We start from the raw sequence: 13,501 nt of genomic DNA, 5'->3' as shown, positions 1-13,501 counted from the left end.
CCTGAAATAATGAACATTTAAACACTTTAAAGACCAAATAACTGTGTAAGATTCAGATTAATCCAGAAAATAATGAACATTTAAACACTTTAAAGATCAAATAACTGTGTGAAATTCAGATTAATCCAAAAATAATCCACAGGTAGAATAATTGTCATTTACGCATCTTTACTATTTAACTTTATAAAACATTTCCGTATTAAAACGAGTTTATATATATTTAGATTTTAGAAGATTGAACCACAAATGAATCAAAATAAATAATAAAATAAACATAAATAAAAAGGTCAGAGAGGGAAAGTGTGCGCTCTCCTCTACAGACACTAAAAAGAACATTTATTATTAATAAACCGACACAAACGCTGCTGAGAGGAATCATCAGCATCAATATTTAAAGACGGACGCCAGACCGCGGCGTTACCACAGCGTTACCACAGCGTTACCATGGAGACAGAGTGGATGATGACAGGCTCTGCAGCCGGAGACCAAAGAAAAGCAGCAACATCGTTTTATTTATGTTTCACAATTATTGATTATTTTATTTTTTAAATTGGTAAATAATTTTCATTTATTTTGTAATTATTTTTATTAAATTTCATATTTTAAATTATAATTATTAATAATTTAATTTATGCTTAATGTTATTTTATTTTTAGCTATTTTGACTTATTTTCATATTTTAAATTATAATTATTCATTGATTTATTTATGTTGAATTATTGTAATTTATTTTTATTTATTTTCTTATTTTAAATTATAATTATTAATCATTTTATTTATGCTTAATAATTGTAATTTATTTTAAATTATTTTATTTATGTTTAATAACTGTTTTTTATTATATTTACGTTTGGTGCTTATTTTATTATTAGCTTTATTGTTTTAATCTTTCATTTTTATTTTTATTTAACGTCATTTCTTTACGTTAAAGCTGCTTTAATGAGACTGAACTGTGCGTGGACGTCAAACAATGTAATTCTTTTTTATTCTATGTTTATTTTTAATTATTTTAATTTATTATTATTAATAATTCCCATTTATTTTTAGTTATTTTGTTTATGTTTCTTATTTTTAATCGTTTTCATTATTTAAGTTTAATAATTCTCATTTATTTTTTAATTATTTTGTTTTTTATTTTTAATTATTTATTATTGAAAATGATTCTTATTTATTTTAAGTTATTTTATGTTTTTTATTTTTAATTATTTTAATTTATTTATCATTAATAATTCTCATTTCCTTTTAAATTATTTAGTTTCTTATTTTTTATTATATACATTTATTATTAATAATAATTCTTATTTCTTTAGTTATTTAATTTATGTTTCTTATTTTTAATAGTTTTAATAATTTAAGTTTAATACTTCCCATTTCTTTTTTAATTATTTTATTTATTTTTAATAACTGTTATTATTTTATTCTTGTTTAATACTTCCCATTTCTTTTAATTATGTTATTTCATTATTAGTATATTTTTATTATTATTTTTTATGTGTAATCATATTTGAGGTCAGATCCGATGAAGGACGCTGTAAAAACAAAAACACCTAAAACAAAGCTGGTGTTTTCTTCTAAAGGTGGTTGCCACGGTAACCAGGTGGGTCCCAAAGAACATTTGTTTTCATCTAAACACCTGCAGAGGTTTGCTGTTATTTTCAGCAGCATTAGTGGTTAAAAAAGACCTTTGAATGCCTTCACCGTGCTGCCCCGAGCTAATCACTGTTAGCTACGTCCTGCTGTTAGCGACTCACCGTTAATCGTTCATACGCGCGAATAAAAACGTCTTGACGATTTAATGTGTGTAAATGCTGAAAATCACCACCTGTGCGTCAAAAACGATGCACAGTTGTTTGGGATTAAATATTCATGGTTAAATAATAAAAAAGGACTGAAATTATATAAATTAAATTCCATTAATCAGAATTATCTGTGATCAGGATTAAAGGTAAAAGCTGCTTTGGATTGTTTCTAATGACGTAATAATAGTTATTTATTTTAAGTGGTTATTTGATTTTTTTTTCTAAACCATTTTAATTCCTCATTATTTCTATTTTATTAATAATTCCCATTTCTTTTTAAATTATTTAATGTTTATTATTTCTACTTATTTTAATTTATTATTATTAATAATTCTCATTTATTTTTTAATTATTTTGTTTATGTTTCTTATTTTTAATCGTTTTCATAATTTAAGTTTAATAATTCTAATTTCTTTTAAAATTATTTTATGTTTATTATTTCTACTTATTTTAATTTATTATTATTAATAATTCCCATTTCTTTTTATTATTTTAAACCTGAAGAAACTCAAGTGTCAATTTATTTTAATTATTTTAATTTGTTTTGTTTGTTTGTTTGTGATTAAAAGCCTTAAAAAACATTGTTCCTTACATTTTGTGTTGTTATTCGTGTTTATTCTGTGTTCTGTCCGAATATTAATAATATTTATATTATATTTCTCACATCAGAATTTTATATGAATCATTTTTTAATTATTTATTATATTTATTTATATTATTTCCAGCGACAACAAACATCATAATCAGTCGTAAATGAACAAGAAGAAAGGAAAAAATAACAAAATTTAATTAAAATGAAATAGATTTTAGTGTTTCTTTGTAAGTATTTTTCTTCAATTTTATTAGATTTTTATTATTTCACTAATATTCGTCCTAATATTTTGAATAAAATGCAGCGTTTGTCTCATTTATGCACATTTGTCAGATGTTATAAAGCTTTCAGGAGTTTCTGATAACGGTTTCAGTTCAAACGGCTCCTGAATCTGTTTTACGGTTTGTTGTTCTTGCACAAACTAACTTGTGTACAAACCGATCTCTGTAAATATGTTTGAACTGTTTAAAATCACATCCTTTAATCACTGTTTGAGTCCCTGAGCCTTTGTGTCCCTGCTGGGCTCCTGTAGAAGAGTCAAACTGCACAACTGCTGCTTTAAACACCAATAAACACGCTGATAATTATCATTTTCATCATTCCTCTGCAGTGACTCACAGGTCACACAGTAGTACAGTGAGAAAGAGTCATTGTGTAACACACACACACACACACACACACGCACACGCACACACAGACACACACACACACACACACACACACAGAAAGCTGAGTCATCAGGAACACGTGGATCCGGTTTTTGGACCTTTTCTATAGAATATTGTTCCCGTGACTTTAACGTCTAAAGGAAGGAGTCATCTGCATAAGTGTGAGTCTCACACACACACACACACACACACACATGCGCACACACACGCTTACACACACACACACACACACACACACACATATGCGCACACACACACACACACACACACACACACACACACACATGCACACACACACACCTCATCAGTAACATGTGGATCAGGTTTTTGGACCTATTCTATAGAATATTGTTCCTGTGACTTTAACGTGTAAAGGAAGGAATCATCTGCATAACTGTGAGTCTCACACACACACACACACACACACACACACACACACACACACACACACACACACACACACACACACACACACACACACACACACACACCTCATCAGTAACATGTGGATCAGGTTTTCGGACCTTTCTATAGAATATTGTTCCCGTGACTTTAACGTGTAAAGGAAGAAGTCATCTGCATAAGTGTGAGTCACACACACACACACACACACACACACACACACACACACACACACACACACACACACACACACACAACAAAAAAGCTGAGTCATCAGTAACACGTGGATCAGGTTTTTGGACCTTTTCTATAGAATATTGTTCCCGTGACTTTAAAGTCTAAAGGAAGGAGTCATCTGCATAAGTGTGAGTCTCACACACACACACACACACACACACACACACACACACACACACACACACACACACACACACACACACACACACACACACACACACACACACACACACACACACACACACACACACAACCCTCAGCGTTTGAACCCCTGCGGCTGCACCCGCGTTACATTCACACACGTCTCTAACCGGTAGAGCGACTGACGACTGAGGATAAAGGCGGCAGCTGGAGGCTTCGTCGGCACTCAGAGCAAAAGTATAATAATAATAAACAGAGTCGCAGGTTTGAGGTTTGGAGCCAAACACGGAGCGCTGGTGGAAACGGCCGACCCTCATCAACGCAAGAGTTTAGACACAAACAAGGAAAAACTCACGTTCTGCTTTTAATGTTCTGTCTTTTACTAAACTACAGTTTACATAGAAATACCATCGTTTTAGGGCGCACTCACACTGTACTTCCGTACCGCGCCAAAACAGGTTCCACGGCTAAAGTCTGGTTCCTTTGACCAGTGTGAGTGCAACCGTACCACGTCTAGGGGCGGCACGCTTGCCGTCCACGGCCCGTTTGGGAGAGGTGGGCTTTAGTAAAGCACGTTTGCACGTGTACGAGCACGAGCGTGCACACGAGCACGAGGCCTACGGCGGTTCTGAGGTCATTTCCTGTGCGCCTGTTGGGACGTAGAAAAAAGAAGGAGGGACCATGCGCGGACATTTCAAACAATGGCGGTGAAAGGTTCACGTTGGTGTGATGCGGAGGTGGAGTGTTTACTGCAGATTTGGCCGATGAAAAGATTCAAAAACAGTCGACAAGACGCACAAAAACTCCGAGGTCTACGGAAAGATCTGGAAACAAAGCCACGCATCGCCATGACGTCATCAATGCGTGTGACGTGTTACGGCGTGATGACGTATAGGCAGCAAGAAGCGTTCTCCGAGGCCCAGGTAGTGTGAGTACAAACGGGCCTGGAGGGGGGACAAGGACCCTAAAGCACGGGGCACGGGACGGAGGCACAGTGGGAGGGCGCCCTTAAACCACTATATTTTAGGAGAGGGATCTTTCTTTCAGTGCATGTTAAGTTTTTGGAAACCTGGAGGTAACTTCTTCACTGTTGTCGTGGAAATTTCAACAAACAGGATCCGCTTTGTCTCCGTGATACGTTCACCCCTGCTTCCTCACAAAGCTCAGAGTTTAGCAGGAACGACCCCGAGCCCACCGGCGCTCAGCCTCTTAGAGGAGGAGACCCCCCATCCAGACATACCAGGTCACAAGGTCACAGACAGGGTCACAAGCTCACAGACAGGGTCACAAGGTCACAGACAGGGTCACAAGGTCACAGACAGAAACAGCTAAGCCTTGGTTGGGTGACGTCTTTAGACCAAACAAAACCTGCCTCAGACATTACAACTCTGAACTTCCCTCATCACAAGGTCTCTAACACAGGGTCCACACAGGCCAAGGTCTCTAAAACAGGGTCCACACAGGCCAAGGTCTCTAAAACAGGGTCCACACAGGCCAAGGTCTCTAAAACAGGGTCCACACAGGCCAAGGTCTCTAAAACAGGGTCCACACAGGCCAAGGTCTCTAAAACAGGGTCCACACAGGCCAAGGTCTCTAAAACAGGGTCCACACAGGCCAAGGTCTCTAAAACAGGGTCCACACAGACCAAGGTCTCTAACACAGGGTCCACACAGACCAAGGTCTCTAAAACAGGGTCCACACAGGCCAAGGTCTCTAAAACAGGGTCCACACAGGCCAAGGTCTCTAAAACAGGGTCCACACAGGCCAAGGTCTCTAAAACAGGGTCCACACAGGCCAAGGTCTCTAAAACAGGGTCCACACAGGCCAAGGTCTCTAAAACAGGGTCCACACAGACCAAGGTCTCTAACACAGGGTCCACACAGACCAAGGTCTCTAAAACAGGGTCCACACAGGCCAAGGTCTCTAAAACAGGGTCCACACAGGCCAAGGTCTCTAAAACAGGGTCCACACAGGCCAAGGTCTCTAACACAGGGTCGTTAGTGAATCTGAGGACGGCACGAGGCTTAAAGTATCAAAAGTAAAAGCGCTGATTCAGCACAGGGTGTTGGAAAAGCGTCGCTTCAACAAAAAACAACGAGCGTGATCTTAAAAAAGTGCGGTTGCGCGTCTAAATCACATCTAGTCTCTTCTTTACAGCTCGCATAGCTCGGCTTCACCGTAGAGTTTTGCTTTATTGCAGATTTCTGCACACGGACGTTTGAATTTGTCAACTTTTCAAACAGAGACTTAATCATTAACGTACAAGAAACACGAGTTGGTACTTGGACTGAATCCACTGAGTGATTTGTTCCACCTGCTGCAGAGATACAAACATGTTGCCCTTCTGTCACAATGATCTACTTCCTGTGCAGAAATAGTCCCTGAACGCAGCATCTATTATTCATGGAGTGTGTGAGCACTCTGTACATTAACGCCTGTTAGCAGAGAGCGGAGAGAGCAGAGCCGCGGAGAACTGGTTATGGCTGTTTGGTGAGCTCTCCGCGCTGAGCCGCAGAAACCTCAGCAGATGCACCGAGACGCCGTAAAGATGTCGAGAGAAGCAAAGGAGGAGTACTTTTGAATATTACACACAACTGTCATCAAATCAAATCAACCTTTATTTATTTATACGGAGCTTTTCATACAGAGAAGTCTCGCAAAGTGCCAAGTTACAGAAGAAGAGAAACATCAAATAACACCAGGAGAAGAAAGTTAAAAGAACCCTCCCTCCCCCACAGTCACGCACAGAATATGTACCGGCCCGCACGCCACAGCCGCCTGCTGGTGTTTTTCACCAATGCACCAAAACTACATTACCCACAATGCAACTGTAGCCCGCAAACTCACACTCCGGACACACTTTACACGTCTCAGACCTGAACCAGCACACTTTACACGCCTAAGACCTGAACCAGCCCACTTTACACGTCTCAGACCTGAACCAGCACACTTTACACGCCTAAGACCTAAACCAGCACGCTTTACACGTCTCAGACCTGAACCAGCACACTTTACACGCCTAAGACCTGAACCAGCACACTTTACACGTCTCAGACCTGAACCAGCACACTTTACACGTCTCAGACCTGAACCAGCACACTTTACACTCCGCCAACTCAACGGTACGGAAGTAGCAGCTAGCATCTTTTTTTTCACAACGCACTTCTGCCATGACCCGCCCCCGCCCAATTCTGATTGGTTGACGTGTGTGTGTGTGTGTGTGTGTGTGACGATTGCTGATATACGCCTAGTCTCTTACGTGACTGAGATAAATAATAGCCCGGGCTGTTATTTGATATTTTACGGGCATGTGTTAATAATTTCACACATAAGTTGCTCCAGAGTATAAGTCGCACCCCGCGGCCAAACTATGAACAAAGCTGCGTCTTATAATCCGAAAAATACGGTATACGTTCATACACACATTCACACAGACACACACAGCCACGCTGACACACACACGAGCTGTCACTACAGCTGTTGATGACTTTGTCGTCTCAGTGTCCGGTCAGATGTGTCTGAGGCACGGTTCAGACAGACTGAAAGAACGGGTGAATGAGACGAGGAGAAATCCGAAGTTATTGGGTAAAAAACGGGGCCGTGAGCTTCGAAACGTGTTCAGATTTAACAAGAAACACCGTCAAGTAACGCGGCTTTAGTCAGCCGATCGATCGGTCGATGGAAAAACAGGAACCTGCACGTTATCGCGGACGAGTTTGAAATGTGAGCGCTGCGTCGTTACCGCAGACTGTGTAAAAAACGGACGTAGCGTCTCCGTCGAGGTCCGTTCTCTCAACTCGATCCAATCGTCCTCGCCTACGGGAGCGGCCATCTTGTCAGACTTTGACTCCGCCTCATTCCCTTTTACCAAATGTATGTGACATTGTTGGGAGGGGCGTACATCCACCTGACTGACGTAGGTACTCTTCTCATGCTGCTGCAGAGGTTTGCTGTTATTTTCAGCAGCATTAGTGGTTAAAAAAGACCTTTGAATGCCTTCACCGTGCTGCCCCGAGCTAACCACTGTTAGCCACGTCCGGCTGTTAGCGACTCTCCTGGATTTCTCTGTTAAATGTGTTACATTTGATGAATGTAAGTGCAGAAAAAGACCCTGATGGATGATTTTACGCTGGATTTACACTCTGACATGTTTGGTGAATACGACCCCTGGTTTCTGCATCGGTGCTAAAGGAGTCTGATCGTTGCGTAACTAGTTTTTACCGTATTCGTACTTTTACTTAAGTAAAGGACCCGAACACTTGTTCAAACATGTTCTTGCAGATTTCCGCGTCTTTAAAGAATCTGAAAGATTTCCCGCTCCTCCATTTCTTCAGGCTCTTTTGACTCCACCTCATTCCCTCTGACCAATAAAGGGCATGTATGTGACATTAGGGGGAGGGGCGTACGTCCATCTGGCTGACGTAGGGACTCTTCTCATGCTGCTGCAGAGGTTTGCTGTTATTTTCAGCAGCATTAGTGGTTAAAAAAGACCTTTGAATGCCTTCACCGTGCTGCCCCGAGCTAATCAGTGTTAGCCACGTCCGGCTGTTAGCGTCTCTCCTGAATTCCTCCGTTAACAGTTGTTGCACAAAGGTTTATTTGATGTATGTTAAGTGCTGAAAAAGACCCTGGGAGGATTTTACGCTGGATTTACACTTTAGGGCAAGTTTCCATCACTTAATTCTTCTTCTTTTGGGGTCAAAACCATTTCAAATGTAAATGTAGTGACTAAATTATATCGTTTAAATAGTTTTTATTGAATGAAAGAAGAAAAACATCAACATAGAAAAGTCCGACACCGCTCACGACCCAATTCACAAGTGTTATTTATACGTTAGATGTTAAACAACCAGAGTTCACAGGATCGTTTCCACAGCGTCGTGTTTGACTCAGATCTGCAGACGCAGGCGTCACTTCAGCGACTCAGAGCTGCTGCGGAGCCACATGTTGAAACTTTACAGTAAATAAAAGCGCGCCCCACCCTCGCCCTCGCCCTCGCCCTCGCCATCACCACTGGGTAAACACATCCCGTCCAGCACGTCCGCTGAGTGCTGAGGATCAAGTTAACGTCGATTTAACATCGTTTCTGGGAACACGAGGGAACGGCTGAAATAACATCAGCAGAACGGACGTTTTACCAACAGCAGCAGGTTTATTTTAAACACGGAGCTGAACGAGCGACGCCTGATCGGTTTCACGTGTTTCTGTCAGAAAAACAAAAAGGATCGAAGCGGTTCGGAGAAAGTTTTGCAGCCTGTTGAGTTTTGTTGGTTATTTCTCCATATCTGAGCAAAAGGAGCTGCGCCTCAGCAACACAAGAGGCTGAGAAACACGTGAATCACAGCAAAAATAACCCTAAATATTCCTCAAATATCAAAACAATGGAACTTCTGCGTGTGTGCACAAGTGGTAGTAAGAAGAATAATAGCATCCTTGCAAAGCAGCGATTTACATCAGGATAAAAACCGTCCAAAGCGACTTTTTAGAAGCATTGTTAGCTCGTGTTTTTGTACCGTGAGGAAGCGTAAAAAACAACAACTTGCTGGAGTTCAAACTCCGCCGACAGTCGGTGTGGATGGTGATTGTCGGTTTGCGAGCTTTGAGGCTAGCTAGCTTAGCACAAAGACTTGAAGTACGGGGAAAGGGCCGTCTATATCCACCAAAATAATACAATTAAAGTAAAATATACCAGGAAGTACATCAAAAACAACAACATCAGGATTTAACCTCTATCTTTACGTTCAGTACGTTGAACGTGCAACGTGGGGCCACTCCGACCACTTCTTCCTGTTTTGCGACCGATGCCTAAATCTTACACATATTCTCTAATAATGTCTCGCAGTTTCCCGTACTTATCACCAAATTCAGAATCAGAAGCACGGTGGTGTGGTGGTCAGCACTGTCGCCTCACAGCGAGAAGGTTCCAGGTTTGAATCCCGGCTGGGGCCCTTCATGGACCCTGTTCCCTCCTGGTCCCAGAAAAAAATCTCAACATTGACTCCCAGTCTGGGTGACACGGTGCAATGGTGGTTAGCACTGTCTTCTCACAGCGAGAGGGTTCCTGGTTTGAATCCTGGCTGGGGCCTTTCTGTGTGGAGTTTGCATGTCCTCCCCGTGTCTGCTCATGTCTCTCATCCTTGTAGACGTTCAGCACGTCAAACACGTCTTTTGACACCTTTAATCAAATAGCTTCTGCGACCTGTCACTCATAACGTAGCCCCGCCCTAAATCACCCCTTCATTTCTGGTGTGTTTGACTCTAAATGGACCATCATTTACTAAATGAATATCATGCTAATTTGGGTTCCTGGTTTGAATCCCTGCTGGGGCCCTTCTGTGTGGGAGTTTGCATGTTCTCCCCGTGTCTGCGTGGGTTTTCTCCGGGTTCTCCGGTTTCCTCCCACAGTCCAAAGACGTGCAGGTGTTGGGTTCATTGATGACTCTAAATCACCCGTAGGTGTGAATGGTTGTCTGTCTCTGTTCGTCTCTATGTGTCCTGTGATAGACTGGCGTCCTGTCCAGGACTTACACGATTCCCGTACTTATCAGCAGAATCAGAATACTTTAATAATCCCAGGGGGACGTTGTTTAACCCTCCTGTTGCCCTCAAATTTCACTAACACCATTTATTCTTGGGGTCAATTTGACCGTTAAACATGTGTAAAATGATCATAATCAATGTGTGACTCAAGTGAAGTCGGGTTCTTTATGTTTTTATTTAACAGAATGAAAAATATCACTGATGTTAAACTGCATGGAGGGATTTCTGTGTGTGTGTTTTACAGTAACTCTGTTATTTTAAGTGCTATTTTGTGTTATTTGTAACATCTGGAATGAAAGTAACGTCCGTTATCAAGGACAGCAGCATGAATCTGACCTCATATAATATTTGAATTGTAAAAATAAACAATAATAATAATGATTAAATCATCCAGATGATCAAACTGACCCAAAGAAACACCGATGCAACAAGTACATGTACGATAAGAACAATAAAAAATATATATAATCAGGACAATTTTAGGTTTTTTATGAGTTGTCTCCATAAAATGAGGAAAAGTCATAAATATAAAGCAAAAAAACACAAAAATGACATTACTTAGAGATGTTAAACATTAAATGGGGTCTAATGGACCCTCAGGAGAACAGGAGGGTTAAATAAACTGACAGTTAAAGTAAAAAAACACTTTAAAACGACTCCAAAGTCGTCAGATCGAACGACTTTAAGGCGTTTCAAGCTGCATCTCATTAAAAACCACTGCATCTGCTTTAATGAGCTCCTCTGACAGAGTGTGTGCGTTACTCCAGCTCCTTCAACGACACGTCCTCTCAGGTTCGAGTTGAGCAAGAATCCAAAACCACGACAGACAGACGGACCCTGAGCGTTTGGCGTGAATGGGAAACTCCCGTCAGAGGATATGAGGAAACGCAGAAACGTGAGGCAACGTTTGAACATGTGAGTCCCGCCGTGACGCCAGCCACGCCCTGAAACCGAGCTGGTGTTTGTTTGTGGAGGGAGGGGCGCGGGGACGACAGAGAGCCCACACAACCTGTTCGACGCCACTGACCGGTTGACTGGAAAAACACTGAAGGGGGGGAAGGAGACACCGACGGTGGTCACGCAGCGGAACGACCGAGAGAGTTGAGTTTGAGACACTTAAACGCAGATTAAAGGAAGGTCGAGTGAAGAAGCACCGGTTTGAGAAGTGAGAACATAGAAGAGTGAAGTTTGACGTCAATAAACGCTCAAAAACAAGTTGAATTTAAAAAACTAGACGTAGATTAAATGAAGATTGAATGAAGAAACACCAGTTTGAGTGAAACAGGTGAAGTGAGAACGTAGAAAAGTGAAGTTTGACGTCGATAAACGCTCAAAAACAAGTTGAATAAAGCGTCTAAAGGTGATAATCTGTCGCTTTCTCAGTGAAAAGCAAGTGAGAACATAGAAGAGAGTAAAGCTCGACGTCATAAACGCTCAAAAACAAGTTGAATTTAAGAAACTAAACGCAGATTAAAGGAAGATCGAGTGAAGAAACTCCAGTTTGAGTGAAACAGGTGGCGTGAGAACGTAGAAAAGTGAAGTTTGACGTCGATAAACGCTCAAAAACAAGTTGATTAAAGCGTCTAAAGGTGATAATCTGTCGCTTTCTCGGTGAAAAGCAAGTGAGAATATAGAAGAGAGGAAAGTTCAGACAATAAACGCTCAAAAACAAGTTGAATTTAAGAAACAAGACGTAGATTAAAGGGAGATCTAATGAAGAAACACCGGTTTGAGGTGTGAGAACGTAGAAATGTGAAGTTTGACGTCAATAAACGCTTAAAAACCAGTAGATTAAAGCGTCTAAAGGTGATAATCTGTCGCTCTCTCAGTGAAAAGCTGCAGAACGACCCGCCTGTAAACTGTGCAACCAACAAATCCTGCAAAATTCAAACACTTTAACTCATAAAACCAAACCAAACTCTGATGATCTGAGCTTTTATCTGCTTTAAACGTCTCTCTGTGACATCTGTAAACACCCGTGAAGTGTAACAATGATTCCCAGACTCACCCAGAAAAGAAGGTTGAAGAAGAAGAGCAGGTATTTGATGCATTTGTTCACGGCCATGGCGTCTCTTTGCTCCTCAGCGCGTCTCTCTCTCTCTCTCTCTGGTCTCCTTCAGCTGACACTCTGCGGAGCGCGGAGACGCCCTCGGGCTCTTTAAAGGGCCGACCCGCTCTACCTGTTTCCTCTCACTGAGGGCGCGTCCCCTTTGGTCCTGCCTCCTTTCCTTTCCTTCCCCTGCACCCTCGTTTCCTTTCCTACCTCCTTATTTTCTCCCTGAGGTGAAATCTGAGACAGCAGCGAGGAGCCCGCGGGCTCGAAACCCCTCAGACACGCCGCACGGCTCGTCTGTCAGGTGGAAACGTTTGATGTGTGAAGCTTCAGGACAAATCTGACGGGTGATGGAAAAGGAATCTGCCGGAACATGTTTGAACACGTGTTCAGGTCGTTTACTTAAGTAAAAGTATGAATACGGGAAAGACTGGGGACGCACCGATGCAGAAACCAGGGGTCGTATTCACCAAACATCTCAGGGCGCCCTCCCACTGTGCCTCCGTCCCGTGCCCCGTGCTTTAGGGTCCTTGTCCCCCCCTCCAGGCCCGTCTGTACTCACACTACCTGGGCCTCGGAGAATGCTTCTTGCTGCCTATACGTCATCACGCCGTAACACGTCACACGCATTGATGACGTCATGGCGATGCGTGGCTTTGTTTCCAGATCTTTCCGTAGACCTCGGAGTTTTTGTGCGTCTTGTCGACTGTTTTTGAATCTTTTCATCGACCAAATCTGCAGTAAACACTCCACCTCCGCATCACACCAACGTGAACCTTTCACCGCCATTGTTTTAAATGTCCGTGCATGGTCCCTCCTTCTTTTTTCTACGTCCCAACAGGCGCACAGGAAATGACCTCAGAGCCGCCGTAGGCCTCGTGCTCATACATGTCCAAACACGCTCGTGCTCGTACACGTGCGCACGCTCATGCTCGTACACGTGCAAACGTGCTTTACTAAAGCCCACCTCTCCCAAACGGGCCGTGGACGGCAAGCGTGCCGATCCTAGACGTGGTACGGTTGGACTCACACTGGTCAAAGGAACCAGACTTTAGCCGTGACACGTGCT

At 41.9% G+C, this 13,501-nt stretch overlaps 1 protein-coding gene across 1 annotated transcript in view; it reads right to left on the bottom strand.

Moving 5' to 3' along the window:
• LOC310962960 (tetraspanin-8-like) overlaps nt 1-12,502 on the bottom strand; it is a 23,207-nt gene extending 10,705 nt beyond the window's left edge. The window contains exon 1 of the mRNA XM_083935584.1: nt 12,388-12,502. Coding sequence (XP_083791710.1) covers nt 12,388-12,444 — 57 coding nt within the window. The 5' untranslated portion in view covers nt 12,445-12,502. The remainder of the gene's footprint in view (nt 1-12,387) is intronic.
• Nucleotides 12,503-13,501: the final 999 nt, after the last annotated feature.

Source organism: Echiichthys vipera (genome assembly GCF_963691815.1).
Source record: "Echiichthys vipera genome assembly, chromosome: 20".
NCBI classification, from domain to species: Eukaryota; Metazoa; Chordata; class Actinopteri; order Perciformes; family Trachinidae; genus Echiichthys; species Echiichthys vipera.
Note: the sequence above shows the minus strand (reverse complement) of the source record. Positions and strands in the feature narration are given on the sequence as shown.